The sequence below is a fragment of the Drosophila pseudoobscura genome, chromosome 5, assembly GCF_009870125.1.
Source record: "Drosophila pseudoobscura strain MV-25-SWS-2005 chromosome 5, UCI_Dpse_MV25, whole genome shotgun sequence".
Classification (NCBI taxonomy): domain Eukaryota; kingdom Metazoa; phylum Arthropoda; class Insecta; order Diptera; family Drosophilidae; genus Drosophila; species Drosophila pseudoobscura.
The window spans coordinates 1,537,231-1,563,103 of NC_046682.1; the positions used below are offsets into that span (position 1 = coordinate 1,537,231).

At 42.0% G+C, this 25,873-nt stretch overlaps 2 protein-coding genes across 21 annotated transcripts in view; one reads left to right on the forward strand and one right to left on the reverse strand.

Annotated features, from left to right (window-relative positions):
* bt (projectin protein bent) overlaps nucleotides 1–16,726 on the forward strand; it is a 54,502-nt gene extending 37,776 nt beyond the window's left edge. For 17 of the 19 annotated variants that reach the window (XM_033381294.1, XM_033381308.1, XM_033381302.1 and 14 more), the window contains 11 exons: nucleotides 57–338; nucleotides 398–697; nucleotides 760–10,230; nucleotides 10,320–11,298; nucleotides 11,358–11,699; nucleotides 11,762–12,804; nucleotides 13,472–13,528; nucleotides 14,237–14,331; nucleotides 14,407–14,548; nucleotides 14,624–14,926; nucleotides 15,405–16,726. In XM_033381294.1, the coding sequence (XP_033237185.1) occupies nucleotides 57–338; nucleotides 398–697; nucleotides 760–10,230; nucleotides 10,320–11,298; nucleotides 11,358–11,699; nucleotides 11,762–12,804; nucleotides 13,472–13,528; nucleotides 14,237–14,331; nucleotides 14,407–14,548; nucleotides 14,624–14,926; nucleotides 15,405–16,036 (13,646 nt within the window). In that variant the 3' untranslated portion in view covers nucleotides 16,037–16,726. The remainder of the gene's footprint in view (nucleotides 1–56; nucleotides 339–397; nucleotides 698–759; nucleotides 10,231–10,319; nucleotides 11,299–11,357; nucleotides 11,700–11,761; nucleotides 12,805–13,471; nucleotides 13,529–14,236; nucleotides 14,332–14,406; nucleotides 14,549–14,623; nucleotides 14,927–15,404) is intronic. The other 2 variants (XM_033381296.1, XM_033381307.1) reach the window with 1 other exon arrangement.
* Nucleotides 16,727–17,418: 692 nt separating this feature from the next.
* MED26 (mediator complex subunit 26) lies at nucleotides 17,419–23,547 on the reverse strand. 2 transcript variants are annotated; one of them, XM_001352339.4, is made up of 6 exons: nucleotides 23,354–23,547; nucleotides 22,842–23,013; nucleotides 21,875–22,781; nucleotides 21,021–21,713; nucleotides 20,869–20,958; nucleotides 17,419–20,659 (listed from the first exon to the last, which is right to left on the reverse strand). In XM_001352339.4, exons 2-6 carry the CDS (start codon nucleotides 22,905–22,907, stop codon nucleotides 17,607–17,609), a joined length of 4,809 nt encoding a protein of 1,602 aa, XP_001352375.2. In that variant the 5' UTR covers nucleotides 22,908–23,013; nucleotides 23,354–23,547; the 3' UTR covers nucleotides 17,419–17,606. The 2 variants fall into 2 exon arrangements, with proteins under 2 accessions (XP_001352375.2, XP_033237200.1); XM_033381309.1 differs by lacking the exon at nucleotides 23,354–23,547 and having other exon boundaries at nucleotides 22,842–23,026.
* Between the last annotated feature and the right edge of the window lie 2,326 nt (nucleotides 23,548–25,873).

The following is a 25,873-nucleotide window of genomic DNA, read 5'->3' on the forward strand; positions in this document are numbered from 1 at the left end:
TTTTTTATATGTATGGGAAACGTATTCATATGTATACATTTTTTTATATTAAACAGTGGCGCCCAAGATTGACGGTAGAAACATTCGGACTTACAACGTCAAGGCTGGAGAACCAATCTTTTTGGACATTAACGTGTCCGGAGAACCGGCACCCGAGGTTACTTGGACACAGAATAATAAATCTGTACAGTCGACAACATCCAGCCGTATAGAGAATGTACCATACAACACGAAATATATCAATAACAACCCCGAACGAAAGGATACCGGACTCTATAAGATTACTGCTCATAACCTCTATGGCCAGGACCAAGTGGAGTTCCAAATAAATATTATAAGTAAGTTCTTTGAGGGAAACATAAATAAATCAAATAATCTTTGTATTTTTGAAAATTAGGTAAGCCTGGCAAGCCTGAAGGCCCCTTGGAAGTATCAGATATACATAAGGACGGCTGTAAACTAAAATGGAAAAAACCAAAGGACGACGGGGGCGAGCCAATAGAGAGCTATTTGGTTGAAAAGTTCGATCCAGACACGGGCATTTGGCTGCCTGTAGGCAAATCCGATGTACCAGAGTATACAGTCGATGGTCTTGTGCCTGGACACGAATATAAGTTCCGAGTAAAGGCCGTTAACAAGGAGGGAGAATCTGAACCTCTTGAGACTTTGGGTTCGATTATTGCTAAAGATCCATTCAGTAAGTAGTAAAATGCACCCTTTATTAACACATTTTATTTGAAAAAAAACAATTATCTCCAGCTGCACCATCGAAGCCAGGAGTTCCAGAACCCACCGACTGGACTGCGAACAAGGTGGATCTTGCTTGGCCAGAGCCAGCCAGTGACGGAGGATCGCCTATTACTGGGTATATAATTGAGGTGAAAGATAAATATAGTCCACTCTGGGAAAAGGCGCTGGAAACAGACTCCCTAGCTCCATTGGCTACTGTTAATGGACTCATCGAAGGAAATGAGTACCAGTTCCGAGTTATTGCTCTAAACAAAGGTGGACAGTCAGAGCCATCTGATGCAAGCAAAACGTTTATTGCCAAGCCTCGTTATCTGGCTCCCAAGATAGACCGCAGAAATTTGCGCGATGTAGTTATTTCTGCTGGAACCGCTCTTAAATTAGATGCGAACGTTACCGGCGAACCCGCTCCTAAAGTCGATTGGAAGTTTTCAAACTATCCATTACAATCTGGAAAGAATGCTACTATCGAGACCCCTGACTACTACACCAAACTGGTTATCCGACCAACTGAACGGGGTGATTCGGGAGAATATTTGGTCACTGCGACGAATAGCTCTGGAAAGGATAGTGTCCTTATAAATGTTGTTATCACTGACAAGCCCACTCCTCCAAACGGACCTCTTCAAATTTCGGATGTACACAAGGAGGGTTGTCACCTGAAATGGAAGCGGCCAAGCGACGATGGCGGAACTCCAATAGAGTACTTCCAGATTGATAAATTGGATCCCGAAACAGGTTGCTGGATTCCTTGCACTCGTTCAACTGAACCACAAGCGGATATTACTGGTCTAACTCCTGGCAACGAGTATAAGTTCCGAGTGTCTGCTGTAAACTCAGAGGGAGAGTCGCAGCCGTTAGTTGGTGAGGAATCGATTATAGCCAAGAATCCATTCGACGAGCCTGGCAGGCCAGAAAATTTGAGAGCCACTGATTGGGACAAGGACCACATTGACTTGGCCTGGACTCCACCAATTTCTGATGGGGGATCACCAATTACCGGGTACTTGATCGAGAAGAAAGATAAATACGGACAATGGGAAAAAACTCTAGAAATACCAGCAGATCAATGTAATGCCACTGTTCCTGACCTCATCGAAGGACAAGCCTATGAATTCAGAGTTAGCGCAGTAAATGCTGCAGGCCCAGGAGATCCATCGGACGCAACACCACCAATTGTTGCAAAATCACGGAACAAGCCACCGATCATTGACCGATCTAACCTTATCGAAGTGCGTATTAAGGCTGGACAGGCATTCACATTTGACTGTAAAGTTTCCGGAGAGCCAGCACCAAAGACCAAATGGCTTCTCAAGAAAAAGGAAGTCTGCACGAAAGAAAACGTTAAGGTGTCCCATGTTGACTACAATACTAAGCTTAAAGTCACCAGTGCCACACGGGCCGATTCAGGCCTATATACCGTATACGCGGAGAACATAAACGGCGAGGACAGTGCTGACGTAAAGGTCACTGTGATCGACAAACCTTCTCCGCCCAATGGTCCTCTTAAAGTTGATGATGTTCATGCCGAGGGTTGCACTCTGCATTGGAACCCGCCTGATGACGATGGTGGCCAGCCAATTGAAAACTACTTGGTGGAAAAACTCGATGAAGTCACGGGGCGTTGGGTGCCAGCAGGAGAGACAGACGGGCCAACCACCAACTTCAAGGTTAAGGGCTTAACACCTGGACATAAGTATAAGTTCCGAGTACGTGCCAAAAACCGTCAAGGAACTTCAGATCCGCTTACAACACCTCATGCAACTGAAGCCAAGAACCCCTACGATGAACCTACAAAGCCTGGCACACCAACAATCAAGGACTTCGATAAAGATTTCGTTGATTTAGAATGGGCTAGACCAGAAAGCGATGGAGGCTCTCCTATTAGTGGGTACATCATTGAAAAGCGTGATAAGTACTCACCCGACTGGGAGAAGTGTGCGGAGGTCAGCGGCGACGTACCCAATGGGCACGTTCCCGACTTAATTGAGGGTGTCAAATACGAATTCCGTGTTAGGGCTGTCAACAAAGCTGGCCCAGGCATTCCGAGTGATGCAACTGAACCACATGTGGCTCGCCCCAAGAACCTGCCACCGAAGATAGATCGCAACTTTATGTCAGATATAAAAATCAAGGCTGGAAATGTGTTCGAATTCAATGTACCAGTTATTGGTGAGCCGACTCCAAGCAAGGAATGGACGCATGAAGATAGCATGGTCATAAACTCAGACAGAGTAAAGATTTCCAATAATGATGAGCGCACAAAGTTGCGTATTCTGGATGCCAAACGATCCGACTCAGGAGCCTACACATTACTAGCCCGCAATGCAAATGGTGTTGATAGGCACACCGTTAAAGTCATCGTTCTGGACGTACCAAGTACACCCGAAGGTCCATTGCGTCCGGATGAAGTCACTAAAAACTCAATAGGCTTGCGTTGGAGGCCTCCCAAGGACGACGGTGGCTCAGAAATAACGCATTATATTGTTGAAAAAATGGACAACGATGCAATGCGGTGGGTGCCAGTCGGAGAATGCGCCGGCACCGAAATCCGAGCCGATAATCTGATCGAAAATCATGACTACAGCTTCAGGGTCCGTGCTGTTAATAAGCAGGGCCAATCGCAACCATTGGGGACCATCCAGCCAATAACAGCAAAAGATCCATACTCACATCCAGACAAGCCCGGTCAACCGCAGGCTGTGGATTGGGGCAAAGATTTTGTCGACCTGGAGTGGGGAGCACCAAAGCGGGATGGCGGATCGCCTATTATATCGTACACTGTGGAAAAAAGACCCAAGTTTGGACAATGGGAACGTGCTGCAGTGGTTCCTGGCGATGAACTGAAGGCCCATATACCCGACTTGACCGATGGTGGGGAATACCAATTCCGCGTTATTGCAGTTAACCGAGGTGGTCCGAGCGATCCGTCTGATCCATCCAGCACAGTAATTTGCAAGCCTCGCTTCTTAGCTCCATACTTCGACAAGTCCCTTTTGAATGATATCACAGTTCATGCAGGAAAACGTTTAGGCTGGACTTTGCCCATAGAGGCCTCGCCAAAACCATCTATTCAATGGTTGTATAATGGCAAGGAAATAGGTCCAACTTCACGTGTAGAATCGAATCTTTTCCAAAACGAACTCACTTTTGAAATTCCTTCGGCACTGCGAAGTGACGAGGGCCGCTACACACTTGTACTAAAGAACGAACACGGCTCATTTGATGCATCAGCGCACGCCACTGTTTTGGATCGGCCGTCTCCCCCTAAAGGCCCTCTGGATATTTCAAAGATAAGCAGAGATGGCTGCCATTTGGGTTGGCATGTTCCAGATGATGATGGAGGCTCGCCAATATTGCATTATATTATTGAGAAAATGGATCTTTCTCGAGGCACCTGGTCTGATGCCGGCATGAGCACACATCCGGTCCATGACTTAACTCGACTTGTTCACCGTAAGGAGTATTTGTTCCGGGTAAAGGCCGTCAACGCGATTGGTGAATCAGAACCATTAGAAGCTTCGAAAAGCATTATTGCCAAGAACGAATTTGATGAGCCCGATGCACCTGGTAAACCAAATATTACTGATTGGGATCGTGACCACGTCGATTTGCAATGGGCTGCGCCAAAGGCAGATGGTGGAGCACCTCTTACGGAATACATTATTCAGAAAAAGGAAAAGGGCAGTCCCTACTGGACTAACGTTCTGCACGTTCCACCGAACAAAAATACTGCCACTGTTCCAGAGTTGACTGAGGGACAAGAGTATGAGTTCAGGGTGATAGCCGTTAATCAAGCCGGACAGTCAGAGCCATCGGAGCCGTCCGATATGATTATGGCAAAGCCTCGCTACTTACCACCAAAAATAATAACACCACTCCACGAAGTACGTATTAAAGCTGGGCTCATATTTCATGTGGACATCGATTTCATTGGCGAACCAGCTCCTGAAGCGATTTGGACACTTAACAACAATCCACTGAAGTCAAATGACAGATCGACAATTACATCGATCGGACATCACACCGTTGTGCACACCGTTAATTGCAAACGCTCCGACTCTGGAATTTACCATTTACTCCTGCGTAATGATTCCGGAATCGATGAAGGAAGCTTTGAACTTATAGTACTGGACCGGCCTGGACCGCCGGACGGTCCAATGGAGTATGAAGAAATAACATCGAATTCTGTAACCATATCATGGAAGCCGCCAAAAGACAATGGCGGCTCTGAGATATCAGCATATGTTATAGAAAAACGGGACCTAGCTCATGGTGGTGGATGGGTACCAGCTGTTAATTATGTAAATGCAAAGTACAACCATGCAGTTGTGCCCAGACTCTTGGAGGGTACAAAATATGAGTTCAGAGTGATGGCTGAAAACCTTCAGGGACGGTCTGATCCATTGAACTGCGAGCAACCTGTTGTGGCTAAAAACCAATATACAGTACCAGGCGTCCCTGGTAAACCCGAACTGGTGGACAGCGACAAAGATCACATTTCGATTAAATGGAAGCAGCCAATCAGTAACGGTGGATCTCCCATTTTGGGTTACGACATAGAGCGACGTGATGTTAACACAGGCCGATGGATTAAAATAAATGGCGAACCAGTGCCGACCACCGAATATAATGATGATAGAGTAACACCAAACCACCAATATCAATATAGAATATCGGCCGTTAATGCAGCTGGTAACAGCAAGCTCTCAGAACCGTCCGCCACCTTCGATGCCCGCCCGATGCGGGAAAAGCCGAGACTACATTTCGATGGATTGGTGGGCAGACGTGTGAAAGTTCGTGCTGGCGAACCTGTTAATATAAATATACCAATATCCGGTGCGCCAACGCCTACAATTGAATGGAAGCGCAGCGATATCAAAATACCCGAGGGTAAGCGAGTCTCCTACGAAACGAATTCGGAGCGCACCATTTTCCGCATAGACGATTCAAACAGGCAAGATGCAGGCAAATATACAGTGACAGCAGGCAACGAATTTGGAAAGGATTCGGCAGACATTGAGATTATTGTCGTGGACAAACCTGCACCACCAGAGGGACCATTGGCATATACTGAGATTGCACCGGACCACATTACCCTGCAATGGAATCCTCCAAAGGACGACGGTGGCAGTGATATAACTGGATACGTTATCGAATTCACTGAGTTCGGTGTTGACGACTGGAAGCCGGTGCCGGGCTATTGCCCTAAGTCGAGCTATACCGTAAAGGGACTAACCGAAGGGAAAAAATATATTTTCCGTGTTAGAGCTGAAAATATTTATGGTGTATCCGACGCTCTCGACGGAAAGCCTGTCATAGCGAAGTCTCCATTTGACCCACCAGGTGCACCATCGCAACCAACTATTGAAGCCTATTCACCAAACTCGGCCAGCTTAGAATGGCATCCGCCAGACTACTGTGGTGGCAAACCAATAACAGGATACATTGTCGAGCGCAGAGAGCGTGGGGGTGAATGGATAAAATGTAATAATTACCCAACACCAAATACCAGTTATACAGTGCCAGACCTGAGGGAAGGAGCTCGTTATGAATTCCGGGTGATCGCGGTAAATGAAGCAGGTCCAGGTCAGCCATCTAAGCCATCGGATTCCATGACTGCCGAACTTCAGCGCTATCGTCCAGATGCTCCTGAGCCACCAAAGCCAGACCGCATTACAAGAGATAGTGTCACGTTGTCTTGGAGGCCACCTCGCAACGATGGAAAATCAAGAATCAAGGGTTATTATATTGAAGTGCGACCGAAAAATACAAAGGATTGGGTACCAGTCAACGACACAGCCATCAACTCAACCGTATATACAGTACCAAACCTGAAAGAAGGGGAGGAATACTCGTTCCGCATTATTGCTGAAAACGATGTTGGTCGTTCGAATCCATCCAAGCCTTCGCAGCCAATTACAATCGAAGAACAGCCTAATAAGCCATGTATGGACTTGGGAGGAGTGCGCGATATAATTTGCAGAGCAGGAGATGATTTCAGCATTCATGTGCCTTATGTGGCTTTCCCCAAGCCCACTGCCTTTTGGTATTCTAATGATAGCGTCATAGATGATGACAATCGTGTGCACCAGCATTTGACTGATGACGCAGCGTCTTTTGTAGTCAAAAACTCAAAGCGCTCTGACTCCGGTCAGTACCGACTTCAACTAAAGAATCCGTCCGGGTTTGATACGGCGACCATTAATGTTCGGGTTCTGGATAGGCCGAGTCCGCCAATCAACTTGCGCGCGGACGAGTTTGCCGGAGACGCACTTACCTTGTACTGGAATCCACCCAAGGACGATGGCGGCTCACCCGTGCAGAACTATATTATAGAGAAAAAAGAAGTTCGCTCTTCTACATGGACCAAAGTAAGCAGCTTCTGCACAGTTCCATTTGTTCGTGTGCGAAATCTAACCATTAACAAGGAGTACGATTTTCGCGTAATAGCTGAGAATAAGTATGGACAGTCGGATCCAGCCAGTACATCAGAGCCCATACGAGCCAGGCATCCGTTTGATGTTCCAAACGCTCCTGGAATACCACGTGGCATCGATTCAACAGAAGACAGCATTACGATCGCTTGGGCGAAACCAAAACACGATGGAGGTTCTCCCATCGCTGGCTACGTCATTGAGAAACGTTTGCTGAGCGAGGACAAATGGACCAAGGCCGTTCACGCGCTGTGTCCAGATCTAACCTGCAAGATACCCAACTTGATTGAAAATGCAGAATATGAGTTTAGGGTAGCTGCTATCAATGCAGCCGGACAATCGGTATTCAGTGCATCCAGCGACCTTATCTACTGCCGCCGACCACCACACGCTCCTAAGATCACTTCTGACTTATCGATTCGCGATATGACAGTTATTGCAGGAGAAGAGTTCCACATTACTGTGCCATACCATGCCAACCCCCGACCAATCCCATCATGGAACATAAATGGTATCGATGTGGTTCCAGACGAACGAATTCGATTTGACACCGATGACTATACCTCAGTGTACTACAATAAATCGGCGAAGCGATCAGAAACCGGTTCTTATACAATTACACTGAATAACACGAAAGGTTCCGATACCGCCTCATGCCATGTCACTGTGGTAGATAGACCAGGCCCACCTCAAGGGCCGTTGAATGCTTACGATATTACTCCGGACACATGTACCCTGGCATGGAAAACACCACTCGACGATGGAGGGTCACCAATCACGAACTATGTGGTTGAGAAACTGGACGCCAGTGGTACATGGGTGAAGGTGAGCAGTTTTGTACGCAATACGCACTACGATGTCATGGGTCTTGAGCCACAACACAAGTATGACTTCCGCGTCAGAGCAGAGAATCAATATGGTTTGTCTGATCCACTCGACATGCCCAATTCCATTGTGGCCAAGCACCAATTTACAGTACCGGATGAGCCTGGCCAGCCAAAGGTAATCGACTGGGATTCCGGAAATGTCACATTGATCTGGACTCGTCCAGCCAGTGATGGGGGCTCTCGTATCCAGGGATATCAAATTGAGTACCGAGATATCCTCAATGACACTTCCTGGAATACATACGAATATCTAATTAAGGACTCTAAATATCAACTATATAACCTAACCAATGGCAGCGAGTATGAGTTCCGCATTAAGGCCAAGAATGCTGCTGGAATGAGCAAGCCTTCCCTGCCGTCGCTTAGATTCAAGCTCAAGGGAAAATTCAATGTTCCATCACCACCAGGAACCCCGCAAGTCACTAGAGTCGGTAAGAACTATGTCGACCTGAAGTGGGAGAAGCCTGTAAGTGACGGTGGCTCTCGCATTACCGGATATATCATTGAACGAAGGGATATTGGTGGGGCCGTATGGGTAAAATGTAATGACTACAATGTCCTAGACACCGAGTACACAGTCATCAACTTAATTGAGATGGGCGATTATGAGTTCCGCATCTTTGCTGTGAATGCAGCCGGTCGTTCGGAGTCCAGTTTATGTACAATGCCAATCAGAGTTTGTGAAGTCTTGGGTGGAGAAAAGCCAGAATGGATCACACGATTGCAGGACAGAATCGCTCCGTGCGGAAAGGACTTTACAGTCCAATGTGCCGCTTCTGGCAAGCCCATTCCCACGGCCAGATGGCTTCGCAATGGCAAGGAAATTCAGATGGGCGGCGGACGAATCACATGCGATAGTAAGGATGGCGTCTTCCGCCTGCATATATCAAATGTGCAAGCCGGAGACGATGGCGACTATACATGTGAAGCGATCAATTCACTTGGATTTGTTCATACATCGGGCTATCTGAAAATCGGATCTCCCCCGATCATCAACAGGTGTCCCAGCGAACTGTACCTGCCAGAAGGAGACAATACAAAGATAAAAGTCTACTATTCTGGAGATCAGCCACTAGCTGTGAAAATCACGAGGAATAACGAAGTTATTTCAGACAACCCAGATGAATCTCACTTTAAGTTTACCCTATTCGACGATTATGTTGCGATCTTCATTCGAGACATAGTGAAGAGCGACGCAGGCCTATATCAAATTGAATTCTCCAATGATTCCGGAAGTGCAACCGGACAATTTGATGTACGTATCACTGGCCTGCCGTCGGCTCCCACAGGTCCAATGGGAGTATCCCACATCAACAAACACTCGTGCACTCTGGCCTGGCGTGCGCCCTCTTACGATGGTGGTCTGAGAGTGACTCATTATGTCGTCGAGAGGAAGGATATGGCCTCACCGCATTGGATAACAGTGTCAAGCAGCTGCAAAGATACGTCCTTTAATGTGCAGGGTTTAATTGAAAACCAAGAGTACATATTCCGCGTGATGGCTGTAAATGAGAACGGCATGGGTCCACCCCTGGAAGGACTGAACCCAATTCGCGCAAAGGCCCCAATTGATCCTCCCTCACCCCCAGGTATTCCTCAAATCACTGAGATTGGAGGTGATTTTGTGCATTTGGAATGGAGCAAACCGGAGTCGGATGGCGGTGCTCACATTCAAGGCTACTTGGTCGATAAACGAGAGGTTGGTAGCGACACATGGCAGCGTGTGAACGCAATCATCTCTGCTGCCAACCAATTAAACTGTTCCAATCTGATTGAAGGTCGTCAGTATGAATTCCGAGTTTTCGCTCAGAATGTGGCAGGGCTATCGAAAGAATCGACCGCCTCCCAGGCTGTTAAGATCATAGATCCGAAGGCGGCTTCGCCTCCTTTGATTGTGAAACCGCTACGCGATGCCAATTGTATTCAAAACCACAATGCTCAATTCACATGTACAATAAGTGGCGTACCAAAACCAACAATTACCTGGTACAAGGGGGCCCGCGAGATAACCAATGGGGCCCGTTACCACATCTACTCAGAGGGTGACGATCATTACCTTCATATTAACGACATATTCGGAGAAGACGCTGATGAGTACGTTTGTCGCGCTGTCAACAAAGCCGGAGCAAAGTCAACTCGGGCCGCACTGGCTATTATGAGTAAGTATCAGAATCCATCTAAGAAATTGAATTCGGCTGCTATTCCAATACGAGTATGATATATTAAAACCATAATTATTAATTTGCAGCTGCTCCGAAATTGAATGTTCCACCTCGATTCAGAGACACTGCCTACTTCGATAAGGGCGAGAATGTTATAATTAAAATACCATTCACTGGCTTCCCGAAACCTCGTATTAATTGGGTTAGGGAAGGAGAGAATATTGAATCTGGTGGTCATTACCATGTGGAGGTCAAGGAGAGACACGCCGTTTTAACAATACGGGATGGTTCACGCCTGGACTCGGGACCATATAGGATTACGGCTGAAAATGAGCTTGGCTCAGATACGGCAATCATTCAAGTGCAAATCAGTGATCGTCCGGATCCTCCACGCTTCCCGATAATCGAAAGCATTGGCACTGACTCCTTGTCCCTCAGCTGGAAATCACCTATCTGGGATGGAGGCAGTGATATAACAAACTATTTTGTTGAGCGACGTGAACATCCGCTATCTTCGTGGATACGTGTAGGAAACACCCGCTTTACTTCAATGGCAGTCACTGGACTGACACCTGGAAAAGAGTACGACTTCCGCATTTTCGCGGATAACGTCTATGGACGCTCTGAACCCTCAGATATTAGCACATTGATTAAGACGAAAGAGTCTATCAAAAAGAAGACGACAGAGCGTAAATGGGAGCTCGACGAGAGTGGCAAGAAGATACGCGGTAAAGCTGATGGGCCAATCAAGGATTATGACTCATACGTCTTCGATATTTATTCGAAATTCGTACCACAACCTGTTGAAATTTCCCAGCAAAGTGTATACGATAAGTATGATATCCTCGAGGAAATTGGTACCGGGGCTTTCGGTGTGGTACATCGATGCCGGGAACGAAGCACAGGAAATATTTTTGCGGCCAAATTCATTCCTGTGTCGCATGCTGTTGAGAAGGACCTTATTCGTCGAGAAATAGATATTATGAACCAGCTGCACCATCAAAAACTTATCAATCTGCACGATGCCTTCGAAGACGACGACGAAATGGTTCTAATACTAGAATTGTAAGCAAACCCCATTCTATGATTCCCATTCTACATACTCTAATTCTATCTTTCAATAGCTTATCTGGGGGCGAACTATTCGAGCGCATTACAGCTGAGGGCTATGTTATGACAGAAGCCGAAGTTATTAACTACATGAGACAAATTTGCGAAGGCATCAGGCACATGCACGAGAAGAATATTATTCACTTGGATATCAAGCCTGAGAATATTATGTGCCAAACCCGCTCCAGTACGAATGTCAAGCTAATTGACTTTGGTTTGGCCACCCGATTGGATCCCAACGAAGTCGTTAAAATCACAACTGGAACAGCTGAGTTCGCTGCCCCAGAAATAGTTAACAGAGAACCAGTTGGTTTCTATACGGACATGTGGGCTACAGGAGTTCTGACCTATGTTCTGTAAGTATCATTATACTAATGCGAGTACTAGACATAATATAATAAATGTGTATTCTATTTAGATTGAGTGGACTTTCCCCATTCGCTGGAGAAAACGACGTTCAAACACTTAAGAACGTTAAAGCATGTGACTGGGATTTCGATGTTGAATCCTTCAGACACATATCTGAAGAAGGAAAAGATTTTATACGGAAGTTGCTTTTAGCCAACAAAGAAAAACGAATGACGGCACACGAATGCCTTTTGCATCCTTGGCTCACTGGAGATCACAGCGGTTTGACGCAAAAGATTGCACGCGATCGTTACCTAGCCTATCGCGAAAAATTGAGGAAAAAATACGAGGACTTTGAAAAATATTTGTTGCCGATGGGCCGTCTATCAGAATATTCCTCTCTGAGAAAATTGCTAATGGAGAAATATAAAATTCACGATGCCGTTTTCGATCGACGACAAGCAGCGCCGCGATTCGTCATTCGTCCGTCTTCCCAATTTTGCTATGAGGGCCAAAGTGTAAAGTTCTACTGCCGATGCATTGCAACTGCTACACCCACACTCACCTGGTCACACAATAATATCGAGCTGCGACAGAGTGTAAAATTTATGAAACGCTACGTTGGGGACGACTACTATTTCATCATTAACCGTGTGAAGTTAGATGACAGGGGAGAGTATATAGTACGTGCCGAGAACCACTATGGATCCAGAGAAGAGGTCGTTTTCCTAAATGTCCAACCACTGCCAAAAGAACAGCCCAGGTATCGAACGGAATCGACTCCGGTTCGAAGGCGTGAACCATTACCTTACACATTCTGGCAAGAAGAGTCCGAGTCGGCACCCAGTTTTACATTCCTTTTGCGGCCACGCGTCATGCAGGCCCGCGATACTTGCAAGCTGCTTTGTTGTTTAAGTGGCAAGCCAGTACCATCCGTAAAGTGGTACAAGGAAGGTCGCGAGCTTAGCAAATACGAATACGCAATGACCCACTCTGATGGAGTTGTCACTATGGAAATAATTGACTGTAAACCCTCCGATTCTGGAAAATACACCTGCAAAGCATCCAATTGCCATGGAACAGATGAGACCGATTGCGTCGTTATCGTTGAAGGTAAATTAGTTCTCTAAATCGAACACGATCGCAAGAAATTAAAAATTTTATGGAGATATAAGACTTATCAAAATACAAAACTATAAACTAGTGAAACATTCCTAGTTAGCGTACTTACAAGTAATACTGGATTGGAGCATTCATTCGACAAGCCGAAGCTTCAGATGTCTTTGCTGATTATGCGAATTACGCTAACACAGTTTATCATAGAGATAAATTAGGTGTATTTTGTATCCTCTGTTTTGTCTATCATCAAAGGAAATTTATTTTCAAGTGTTAAAATATTAACTTTTAAGCAAATATTATAAAAATGCTCCGAAACTATTTCGGGAACTACAACATACATACATTTGAACTTATCAAAGTATTCAAGCTCGTTTTCATTACGTAGCACTCGTGCTATTTTATGATCATCGACCATTGTTTATCTCTTTTCAATAATTAGAATGTACAAATAGATACATTGTTTAAGGATGTGCGGCGAAAGGGTGTAAACATTTAGATATATGTATGTATGTATATATTTCCCGACTTATTTACCATATAATGTTGACAATTTTTATTTTCCAATAATTTGTATGGTGGGGTTGGCGTTGTCGATTTATGCGAGAATCTATTGTTAACAAAATTTGCTTTCTACTTTATTTTCTAATTTAAATTTTCTCAGGAGAATGGGTTACGCCTGAGCAGGCAGAGCTTGCCCACAATTTCCTTTACTCAGGAGGTAATTTATAATCAATTGAACTGAATGTATAACGTTTTTCCCTCAGCATGCATTTAATACTTAACTTAGAACATAGAACCAATACAAAATATTTTAGTCTTTTATGTAATGATAATAAGGATACTCTCTAATCTTTATCTCTGTTGCTCTGATTTTGAGTAATTTGAATATTTCGATATTTCGATTAACGAATATGTCTGTCCAAAGTTTACTTTTAGTTCAAAAATTACATAATTCGTAAATTTCTTAACGTAACGCTGGCCACTTTTATAGAAAATATATATATATTTCATAGCCACTTGAATTTGAGAAAACAAACATCTCGTTTTTATCAATCCGGAGAAAATCAAATAAATAAAATTCAAACTGTTTAGAAAAAGTGACAGCCGGAACAGGGTGAACGATATTTGTAGAGTTATATTGAAACTAAATCCATCTATTACCCAAAATAACTGGATCTTATCCTATTATGTATTTACTTACGCACCTACGATATCTCTGTGTAAAATAATTATTTTTAGTGGCACAAACTTAACTTAATCGTAGAGTTCGTTTATAATAATGAACGGTAGATCTAATTGTATCCAACTGAACCCCCCCCCCCCCCCCCAGAGGTTACATTGCTACATCAAACTTACGTTGATTTCAACTCAATATTTCTGTATTAATATTTATTTGCTCTTACTTGATTTACAACGTTCCCAACAGATCGCAAGTATATAGAGCAGCCGATTAAACCTGCCCCACCACCAATTATAACATCCCGCCAGTTTACTTCAACACATAACTCGTCAGAAACTAAGGTAAGTAGTCCAATGGACAAAACTATCTTTTTGCAATAGTGTATGCGTTTATTTTTGGAATTGGTTGAATTACAGACTGACAGTACTACCACATCAAGCTCAACTAGTTCCTCTACCATACAGAATAGCATTTCAGGCAAAAAGAAATATGCGGCTAATAGCCTTCAGGCTCCCGGAAGCCCCTCAAGGTCACGTAGTGCCACCAAAGAGTTAATACGTACGTAAAAAATACATATTAAATATTGTAGGCTGACAAATAATAATTTCGCTTACAACTGCTATTTCCTGCTAGTTCCGCCAGATGATTCCTTAATGTGCAAGCCTGAGTTTACGAAGCCCCTTCACGACTTAACTATTCGTGATGGTGAACAGTTGGTATTGACTTGCCATGTGAAAGGTGACCCAGAACCCCAGATCACGTGGTCCAAAAACGGAAAGTCCATTTCATCGTCTGACATTATCGACTTGAAATACAAAAACGGCGTTGCAACTTTAACTATCAATGAAGTTTTTCCTGAAGACGAGGGAGTGTTCATATGCACGGCTACAAACTCGATTAGCGCACAGGAAACCAAATGCAAGCTAACCGTTAAACGTAAGAAAACTCAACAATTATAATTTGTCCAACCCCTTTGTAAGGACGACTCTAATGAAGATTAGATCTGCTCAACATATCCTAGTCCAGTTACAGTCTGAATTTTAAAAAATTGAACGCCATAGGAGGTACATATATTAAAATTTATCAACATTTTTGAACGCACATCAGAAGAAAGCATCTCTTTTTAATAAGGGAGCCTTGAATAGACCAGTCGATCTAACGAAGTCCGTTTGCCTATTTTTCTGCAAACTTATCTCAGAAGCCATCTAAACGAAGTTTTGTAAATTGCCTTCTCCTTTTATTAATAAACAGATTATTCTCCAAATAGCTACCATAGGAACGATTGATGGCTACGAGTTTTTGATAACAGTTTAAACATGTTAAAAGCTTAGGTCTCCGGAATTAACTCTCCTTTCTTCCTTTTTTTCGCTTACACAAAAATTAAATACAAATATTTTGGTTGATATATTTTTAGCGCTAGATAAGAACTCTAAACGGCATGTGGTTGGCAGCGACAAACCACCAAAAATAGTCAGTCACTTAGAATCGCGGTTTGTCAAAGATGGCGATGCAGTAACATTGGCCTGTCGTATTATTGGAGCCGAGCATTTCGATGTGGTCTGGCTGCACAACAACAAGGAGATCAAGCCCAGCAAGGACTTCCAATACACTAATGAAGCCAACATATACCGATTGCAAATTGCCGAGATTTTCCCTGAAGACGGCGGAACCTACACTTGTGAGGCGTTCAATGATGCTGGCGAGTCGTTTAGCACCTGTACAATCAACGTCAACGTACCTGGGGATGAAGCGAAGCACCCGACCTTTGTAAAGTTCCCCATTTCAGTTTCAGTGACTGAGGGCGAAAATGCCACCTTCGAATGCGAACTAGACTCAACGCCTCTAAATCTGGTTTGGCTAAAGGATGGCAAACCTATTGATGAAACCCGTACTCGATACTCATTTACGAAAGACGAAAACCGATATGCTTTTACAGTGAACGGATGTATCATGGACGATGTTGGTCAATACCAGGCCAAGGCAGTCGCCAAAAAGAGTGAAAGCATATGTGCATTTTCGGTAAACGTTCACAGCACCGAAGGCTAAGATAGAAGAAATATGATCCATTCAAATAACTATATAATATCTACATGTATACATATTCATAGCCTCATACTTGCATAAATACTACCAGTACGAGTATGTAGCAGTATAAGTTATGAATGTGCGTTCACAGAAATTATTAGACTGCTCATACAACGTCGCTTTCATTATTCATACGTGTACATATATATATATACAGTATATATGTACAAATATGTTTATCTATGCATATGTAGTATGCTATACACTTGCATTTCATCCATTTCATCTCATCCGTACTCCGGCAATATCACACTACTCTTGAATTGTGCTCTTATGTACAAACCATAACTCCCACATTAAATATTGATATTATATTTTAAATCGAACCAATATTGTCTACGCGTACGTTTAAGCAAAATTTAAAATAATTTAATATTTTCACATTTCTATGACCTAATATAATGATGACCATGAACTTATATAAACTGAACGGCAAAATAGCAAACAAAGGGCCTCGCTAGTTTAGTGACTTTTGGGCATCCTCAATAAACATCAAAAACTCAAATAGTCAATAAAATAGTTGAGGCTTCTTGTCTGCAGCCACAGATCTGTACTAGCATAACCCACGACAAAAAGAAATGCGGACGGTTATTGACACAAAAATAAACATAACAATTGTGAAATGAAAATAAAAGTCAGAATATTTAAATATTTGAGTTATTTATTTTTTTTACTTTCAATTGACAATATATGGACATGTCAGTAGCAAATCTATCATGGAAGACGATGCACGAAACAGACGACAGCGTCTCTAATGTTGGATATTGCATCAAATCTTCGGGAGAGAAACATTAAATGCATTCGAAACCATTTTTATCCTGAAAATCCAATACAAAAACTACGTAAAATGGTTCCCTTGGGCAGCTTTGTTGAAGATCACTTTCCATCCATTGATAAACAGGATCCAACCTATTTACTTTCAAACGTTTGTTGGATCCCTCCACTTGTTCTGAAGTGTTCATCTGATGATTGTATACTTACTTTTAATTCGTTTTATCGTATGCAAGCCGTATATTCCCAAATGTCCTATTCCAACTTTAGAGAGACAGCTTCCATACTGGTTAAAATTCAGTACATTCCTGCAGTGGAAAACGCTGGCTTATGGCTGTTACATCCATCGTTACAGCCATATTTAGCTCTGCACTCTTTGAGTATGGGTATAAAAATGGCACCCTGTTACTTTAGTGTACAGCTAATTTATTTACAGTTAATGTACATTTGATTTGTTACTTATGTTTAAATATTTACTTAAATATTTCAAAATATAAACATGTAAAATAATTTTTAACAATAGAATTTAACAGAAATCCACATGATTATGCAAGCGAAAGTAATATTTCTGGTATGGTAGCCACATTCTTAAATTGTGTATATTTTTTTTGTAATCATGAAAAATATAAATTCAACTAACAAAAAATAGCTCTGATTGGATCTTAACATAATTTAAAGAATACACAACATAAGCATTTAATATAATTGGCCAAATTTACTTTCGTTTTCTCCATAGTTTCCCGTTAGGGAAATGTATAAATTATTCAAGCACAACATATGGCAGAACTATTAAGGGCTCATTATTATATGATTGCAATTGAAGAACTTGGTGCCATTCCTTAAATTGTTGAATTCGGGTACACCTGAAATCAGCGTAGCTGGATAACGCAAGGTCTGTCAGGGGGGCTGGTCGAATACCAGTTTGGTACTCAGCGCAGGGTAACGGTATCGGGGGGCTTAGTTCAGAATTTCCGATATTCTGTGGAATACAATCGCTGAATTTGTTGGCTAAGACTCTTGGAGAAGTATTACTTATGACGTTTTTATAATTGATATCATTCAGTATGGGGCTAGCAGCTAGACTATGTTTAATTACATCTAAATTGTTATTATTATAGCATAGATTATTAACATCATCACAATTCTCATTTTGTAGTGACGCCAGCGATGCATTGGATTGGGGTGCGGGTGTGTCGACACTGCCCGAGACCGCCATCAACGTCGGTTCGTTTATTAACTGATTCTCAACAGATATCGAATTAAAGGATGTCAGCATACCATTGTTATGCAGTTCGTTGAATTCGTCAGCTTCGACTCTTTTAGCAACTTCATCGAATACTTCATGATTATCGCTCTCGTTATCGCTATCGGTAACATCATTGCTGGACGACGTTAAATAAGGATCCTCTTCAATTTTAAGTGGATCTTCAGATACCGTTCGCTCGGCACTTGTATTATCAGTCTCAATATTTAAGTTGTATTTATTAAAAGTATTAACATTTTCCTTAAGGTCTGCTGCTGTCTCTTCTGAAGAAAGACCGTCCAGATCGCTTTCGTCATCATCATAGTTTGAACTGCTACTACTGCTGTAGTTTAAAATTCTCTCTTTCCTGCCTGCAGTATTCTGTTTACATAATTCATGACTGAAAAATAGCTTTTTATGAAGCTTTATTGCGGACCCGATATCTAGATCTGGCTTGGTTTTGTAGGTGAACAAATGTTTAAGCTCTAAATCGATAGCTTTGCGTTGCAAATCCGATTTTCGACGACATTGACGATAACGACGCCGACGATGAGGGCGTCGACTGAACTTTTTGGACAATAACAATCTTCTGCCACCGTCGATTTGATACAGGGGTGCGATCGAAGTACTTGATGTCAGCAGATTGGGCCGATTAGAGTCGGAAAATGCATTTTTTACGTTTCTTGTCTCGGATGCATTAATAGGTGAAGTAGCAGACATTGAGTTGGCTGGAGAATTGATTTTACTTGGTGTTTTCTTTATTGTCATCACAATGTGGTTGTTGCTAGCGCCATCGCCACACGTGGGTCGTTGAACAACGGCATATTCCTCATCATTATTATTTTCATAGTCATTCTCAACTTCATTTTCGTTCTCTAGGCCGGTTTCAGTTTCACTTTCACTTGAACTGCTGTTGTTACTACTACTAAGGTTTGAAATTGTTCCATTCAAAGAAATCTTAATGCGCTTAATGGGTGGATTTTCTTTAATATTTCTCTTTTTTCTATTTTTCCCGCGACGTTTTCTATTGGTCTCCTCTTCTACAGATTGGACTCTGTATCGCTGAGACCTCTGATTTCTCAGCTTTTCATTAATTGAATCCTGTGTTTTTTTCAAACTGGAATTGCTAGAGTTGCTGCAGCTACTGTTACTACTACTACTAAAGCGACCGTTATCCTGATTCTCGTATTCACTGCCTTTATCGTTCGGCTCAGTTTCCTCAAAAGGTAATTCGTCATTGGCGAGCTTTAGTAAGTTGTAACTAAGAGTTGGGTCACTCTTGGTCTGTAAATTAACTTGCATTTGCACATTGCTTTCGTTGTTATCATGGCCAGAAACTAATACATCAACATCCACTTTCAGTGGACTGCCACCATTATAATCCTTCTGCATGATGTCCGGGTCCAAGCCTTCTATTGTACTTGGAATCACTATGAGTGGGGGCGGCGGTGACTGAATTTGTTTTTTCTTAAAACTGCTTCTAGCGAGACGACACGTGGGCAAACACTTTGCCACTCCAAGAAACGGTGGCATAAATGATTTTAAGGGTCTGGTTTTAAAAGAGCTTGTAAATTTAATAGAACTCAGATCCTTTCTAATTCGGTCGTATGTAAGAGAGCCATATTTGGGAACAACGTCAGCTCCATCCGTGACTGTATAGGACCCCAGGGTATTGAGAAAGTCGGTTATTGTAGATTCTGAGACAATAGATGAGTCGATGCTATCCCAATTGCCATTTATATTTGGTATATAAAAGTTGTGTAACGCATTTATATGAAAATTATTCACTTTGTTGGTTTGCACATGAAACCTTTGCTTTGCAACGCAATCGGGATCCTCGTGACAAGTGAAAACAGGAATAGCGACATTCTGTTCTTCACTTGTCTCGCCCTCCTGGTTATGGCTGTTGATTTGATTTTGTACTGTATCCGCATTAACACTAGCAACATCCAGTGAAGAAATATTCATTGGTAAATGAGCAAGGGCGTTTTTTAAATCTGCGTTTTCTTTGGTCTCTTCAAGTTTAGTTGGCGGCATCCGAATATCATTGATTATTGATTGCAAGGGGTCTTCGTCCTCATCAAAATCCAAATCAAATATGGACTTAACTGGTTTCTGTGGAGTGTCCATAGAAAAATCATTGTCACTCAATCTTTCAAGTTTAGGCAATTGCTCTTCTTGTTTTTTATGGCGAGAAACGTTATCATTATTTGAATCGCTCTTCGGATCACCCACACCGTTGTCTGAACTTAAATTGATTGGCTCGCCAAAGGGGTTGCATATTTCTTCTATAACTAGGCAGGTGCACGGCACAATCTGAGCTCGGTATAACTTTTCAACTTCATAGACACTCAATGGGCCTTTTATGCTGTGAATAAGATGCATTAGTTGTGTGGTTACATCGCTATAGTTCTCCGACTTTGAAGTGTGCATTGATTTTTTCGCCAGAGATAAAGTCTGGAGAGAATTGCTATTGCTGTCCAATGAAGTACATTCCTTAATTTCCTGCGATTTGTTGCTATCTTGAGATGGCTCTGAAGTGATGGTATCACTATCCGTATTACCGGCATCTGCAAAACATAATTTTTCTAATAAGCTTTCTCTAAAAATGGTTTGTGTTACATGTGTCAACATAACCAATATCTATTTATTTAGTAAAAATGTTTTTGATTTGACGCTAAGCTAATAGCTGTGATGATCTGACACCTATCTTAAGGCACAGTTTTGAGAACCGACGCGTACATCTAGACACATATACAGTCACCGATTAGGAACTCACCTTCATTTTTATTTGAAAATTTGTCAACACCCATTAGGGTAACATTTCCTGAATAAGTTTCCATGATTTGTGGCGAGTGGATCGACGTGTCTAGGAATATTCATAGATAAAGAGATAGAATATCGAAATACCAATATAAATAGGTCACTAACCAGAACAAGACGAAGTTGGTCTTGGCATTAGAGCACGGGTTGTCAGCTCTCGAGATATGGAGGAATTGGAGATATTACTTGTGGGCGACTGCACGGCAGTGATTAATTTCCTGCTCTGAATTTCACTGAAAAGTTCTTTGGTGGTCTTTACCTTTTTCACCGTAGAGCCAACGCCAAAAAAAATTTGCTGAGAAAGGCTCGACGATTCCTTAGCAATTACAGCATCCACGCCTTTTGAGCCTTTCTTCCGACCACGTTTTTTAGGAACTTGAGACTTCGATGAATTTTCCAAATATTCAGTCCTACTATTTGACTCGTGGCCCAACCCAATCGAAGGCATTGGCATTTGTATAGATGTTGCAATTTGCTGCCTAATAGAATCATCGATTTTATCGGATTTTCGGCGTTCTTCGACAGTCGGAGGAGAGAGCCGACTGCAAGACGTACTCGAGTCGTTTGTAATTGAATCCTCAAATATTGGTCTCTCAGATTCATTTTGTCGGAATACGATATTCTGCCCTATCGGCAGAGCGGAATTATCCTGATTTGCACTATCCAAATGGTTTACTGGCTTAAATCTGCCGGTGAATGTAAGCTCGGATGCATTTGCTCGAAATTTATGCTGTGGGTTCAATAAAGCTGCATCCCCAGATAAGATTGAACTCATCGAGCTATTAGACAGAGAAAAAATTTCTAAAAGAAAATAAAACCAATGATTAATATAAAACTAAATTAGTGACATACAAATCATTTTCGTTATGAGATCAGAATTTGAATAATATTCTTATCAATCATATCAAGACAGTACAAGGTAAAACGCTTTTTTGAAAAAATATTAATTGATTTTCTCATACCAGAGTCTGTTGCCTGAGCTGTTTGTGATTGGCCTTCCTTTACTTTCGCGCTGTATCTGCTGGAGTGTTGTCCAATCAACTCGTTCTGGGCCAGTAACGAAGACTTAGACCTGTCCCTTTCTTTATGCTTTTTATCCTTTTTAAACTTTTTGGGACGTGGGCATGGAGCAGGCGATATTGTAAATGGTGCTGACGCCGCCGCTGTGGGTTTTCCCTGTATTGTACTTGCACTCTCATTGTCGTTTTCGTCAGAATCGGTTACTATATCGATCACAATTGAAGCTTCACCTTTTTTATCATTTCCGACATCGGATGAGATTGATACCGAATTCAATGACTGTTCACTGATAAAAGGAAGTGGCAGTCCAAGAGGCCTATTTTGGAATTGCTGCGATTGCGGCTGCTTATGAGCTTGTATTAACATGCTAGAGTTGCTTTCTTCGCGTTCACATTTGCTTATATTGTTAATAAGGTTTAAGAAGTTTGATTGGTGTTGGGAAGGCAGGACAGCAGGCGGCGGTTCAGAGGAGTCGATATTTGAATGCAAATCTGAAATTGTTCGGTGTGACGGTACCGAAGGTGAAACGGGCAGATGAACAACTGTTTCGGTCAAGTTGCTGTCTGCCGATCCCGCAGTATACTTATAAAAATGTGCTGATGGCGGAGTCGGAAGGGATGTGGGCTGACTGTGATGGTGCTGAGAATCATTAGCCGTTTGCTGAATCCCCACCATTTCTCGCCACATCTTCAGTAGGGATTTCGCACGTCGGGCAAGATGTTCGTTTTTGGTTCTCCGTCTAAGTTGGTTTATATACTTTGCCAATCTGGTGGCCTCCAGTTGCTCCTTAGTGATCGTTGTGCCTTCCAGAGCACATATGACAGAGAGAACAGCATCCATATTGACGACCTGTAATTAAATTATTGTCCTGTAAGCATTCATATCATGCTGTATAATTAGTAATCTTACATCGTAGTTTTGATCAAGAGCCTGTGATAGGTGAGAGGTAAGTTGCTGGATTTGATTTTGGTTCATTTATAGATCCCGGATAATCAAGCCTGCCTGATCCAGAGTGAAGGAACGGCAAACAATTATTTAGATATCTGAACCACGCGCGCAGTTAAAACACACTTGACTTGAGCTAGTATTCATGTAAAAAGAGTAAGACATATCATATTCAATTATTAATTCTGGAAATAGATATTTTTCGTTAAAACTTCACATCAGTCTCTTCATAATGGTTGTTGTATATGTACACATATGTTGGTGAAAACGTCAACTACGTGGAGTCGGGGTTTTTTGGTTATTAATGTTAACAGAAGATATATAATTAGTTGTACTGTTAGATATGCACAACTACATTTACAATTTCAAAGAAGATATAGCATTAAATAAAATATATACATATGCACGTATACACATGTATGGCTGTAAAATGCACAAGGGTACATGCAAACGCATGCTTTTCGCCCTATTCTTACATATTTAAATTATATGATTGAAACATTAAATCACGAGTTTCTTTAGGCACACTTGTTGAGTACTAAAATGTTTTTATCCGTCACAAAATAAAATAAATTAATAATTTTCAATCCCTCCGAAAAATTCCTTCGCCATTTTCTTTGACAGCAGTGTGACCAGTGTGGCCGCGGACTTATCGCGGATCAAATATACGGTCTGACGAAAATATAGCGAAATACGTAACAAATTTTAAAATATACTGTAAATATACTGAAGAACTATTTTTATTCAAGTTGCATCATGTTTCTCGTTTTTGATATTCGGACTCTCAGCCCTGAACACATAGTTTTACCCGATAATCTGATCAATTTTATATAAAAATGGCTAATTTTAAGTACCACCTTTATTGGAATTGTTTATAAATAGGGTAAAATAGGGTTTAAATAAAAAAATGTCAAGTCAACAATCATAATTTCTTTACATTGTAAATACACGCTAAAAACACTTGCTACATATTAACTACATTTTTATGTTATTACAAAAAGCGTAATCTGAAGGGAAAATGTAAATAATAATGTTCTATATGAGATAAATATGAGATAATATTTTTGGCAAATATATTAAATAATACGGAAACAAATATACCTTAATTTTATTTTTGACATAATAATATACCAAAAGGCCTTCATATGTATAAAATACCTTGAATTCGTCAGTACATTTGCGGTATTTCTTATCTATTAGAGCACTAACCATACAGTATGTATACTGTATGGTTAGTGATTAGAGGTAACAAAATTGTATTTAGAAATCGATACAAAAATTTAAAATTTTTGAAAATTTTGCATTTTGCTTTGTACTTTGTCCTTACTTACTCATACATACACATATGAGCTTGAGGAGAACAAATGGAATAAGTTTGTTTACGTTTGAAGGAAGAATGGAAAAATATTTGTATTATTAATTGTATTGTATTTTTATTTTTTACTGTTCCCAATTATAAATATATGTAAATAAAATACAAGAAATTTAATTTTTGTTCTACATGTTTATTGAGTCCACCGTACAATAGTCTGTTAGACATGGGGACCGGTTAGGCTGGTTACTTGTAATAGAGCTGCTGTTGTCGGCTGGTACTTCATAGGTCCTCTTAGGGATTAGAGGAATTAAGGATTTCTCTTCTTCTGGAGGTGTTCCTATGCATTGAAATGTCAATTGCCGAAGATAATCCCTTTTAGCCCTGATCTTTTGGCGCTCTTTTTCGAGCTGCCCCTGCTCTGGCGCAAGTAATATTTCCTTTTGCCGCTGCTTGTCGAATAGGTCTTTGCGGTACATGATCTCCTGATCGCCAATAGTAAGGCAACTCGTTAGTTTTCAACCAGAACTCACCTTCTGGCCTTGCTGCTGCTCCTCCAACTTCGCCTCATTGCGCTGCACTGCGCGACCAAGGCTGCCATTGCACATGCCGGTGGCTGTAACTGTGGCTGTTATCGTAGCACGACTAGAGTTGTGGTCAGGGAGGGCGGAATAGAGGAATAGAATAGAATTCGATTTCCGCGCGCTTTTCGCCTCCTCGTCGATAATTATGGAGCTGAAATTACAATAGTGTCAGCTACAATGTTCGTTGAATGTCTACCGTTCATCGTGGCTCACCTGAGCGCCTCTTCCTGCTGGCAAGGGCAGCAAGGCCCAGACGGTTGGTGTTGGCGGTGGTGTTGCCCGTGCCATGGCCTGCGGAAAAGATTTCCTAGCCTAGTGTATTTTGAAGAGATTTTTGTACCCGACACTCAAAATGAGTATTGGGGTATATTAGATTTGTGGTAAAAGTGTATGTGTGTAACGTCCAGAAGGAATCGTTTCCGACCCCATAAAGTATATATATTCTTGATCAGCATCAATAGCCGAGTCGATTGAGCCATGTCTGTCTGTCCGTCCGTCCGTCTGTCCGTCAGTCCGTCTGTACGTCCGTCCGTCTGTCCGTCCGTCCAAAAATTATTCAAAACTTTGCCCCGCCCACTTCCGCCCCCACAAAGGGCGAAAATCTGTGGCATCCACAATTTCGACGATACGAGAAAACTAAAAACGCAGAATCGTAGAAGATGACTATATCTTCTAGAGTGCAAAATCTGAACCAGATCGTATAATTATTACAGCCAGAATCACGAAAACAATTTCACTCTTTCTCGCTCTGTCTCACTCTAACACACAGGTTTCATAGTCGGTTTTGCCAATTGCAAAATATGAGTTCAAGGATCTCAGAACCCATAAGAGCTAGAGCAACCAAATTTGGTATCCACACTCTTGTGATATCGGACCTTGACCGTTTTGTGTCAAAATTTCGCCACACCCCCTTCCGCCCCCGCAAAGGACGAAAATCTGAGGCAACCACAAATCTCAGAGACTATTAAGGCTAGAGTAACCAAATTTGGTACACACACTCCTTTTAGATGTCACTATAAAACGTATATCTCAGAATTTCGCCCCATCCCCATCCGCCCCCACAAAGGACGAAAATCTGTTGCATCCACAATATTGCAGAT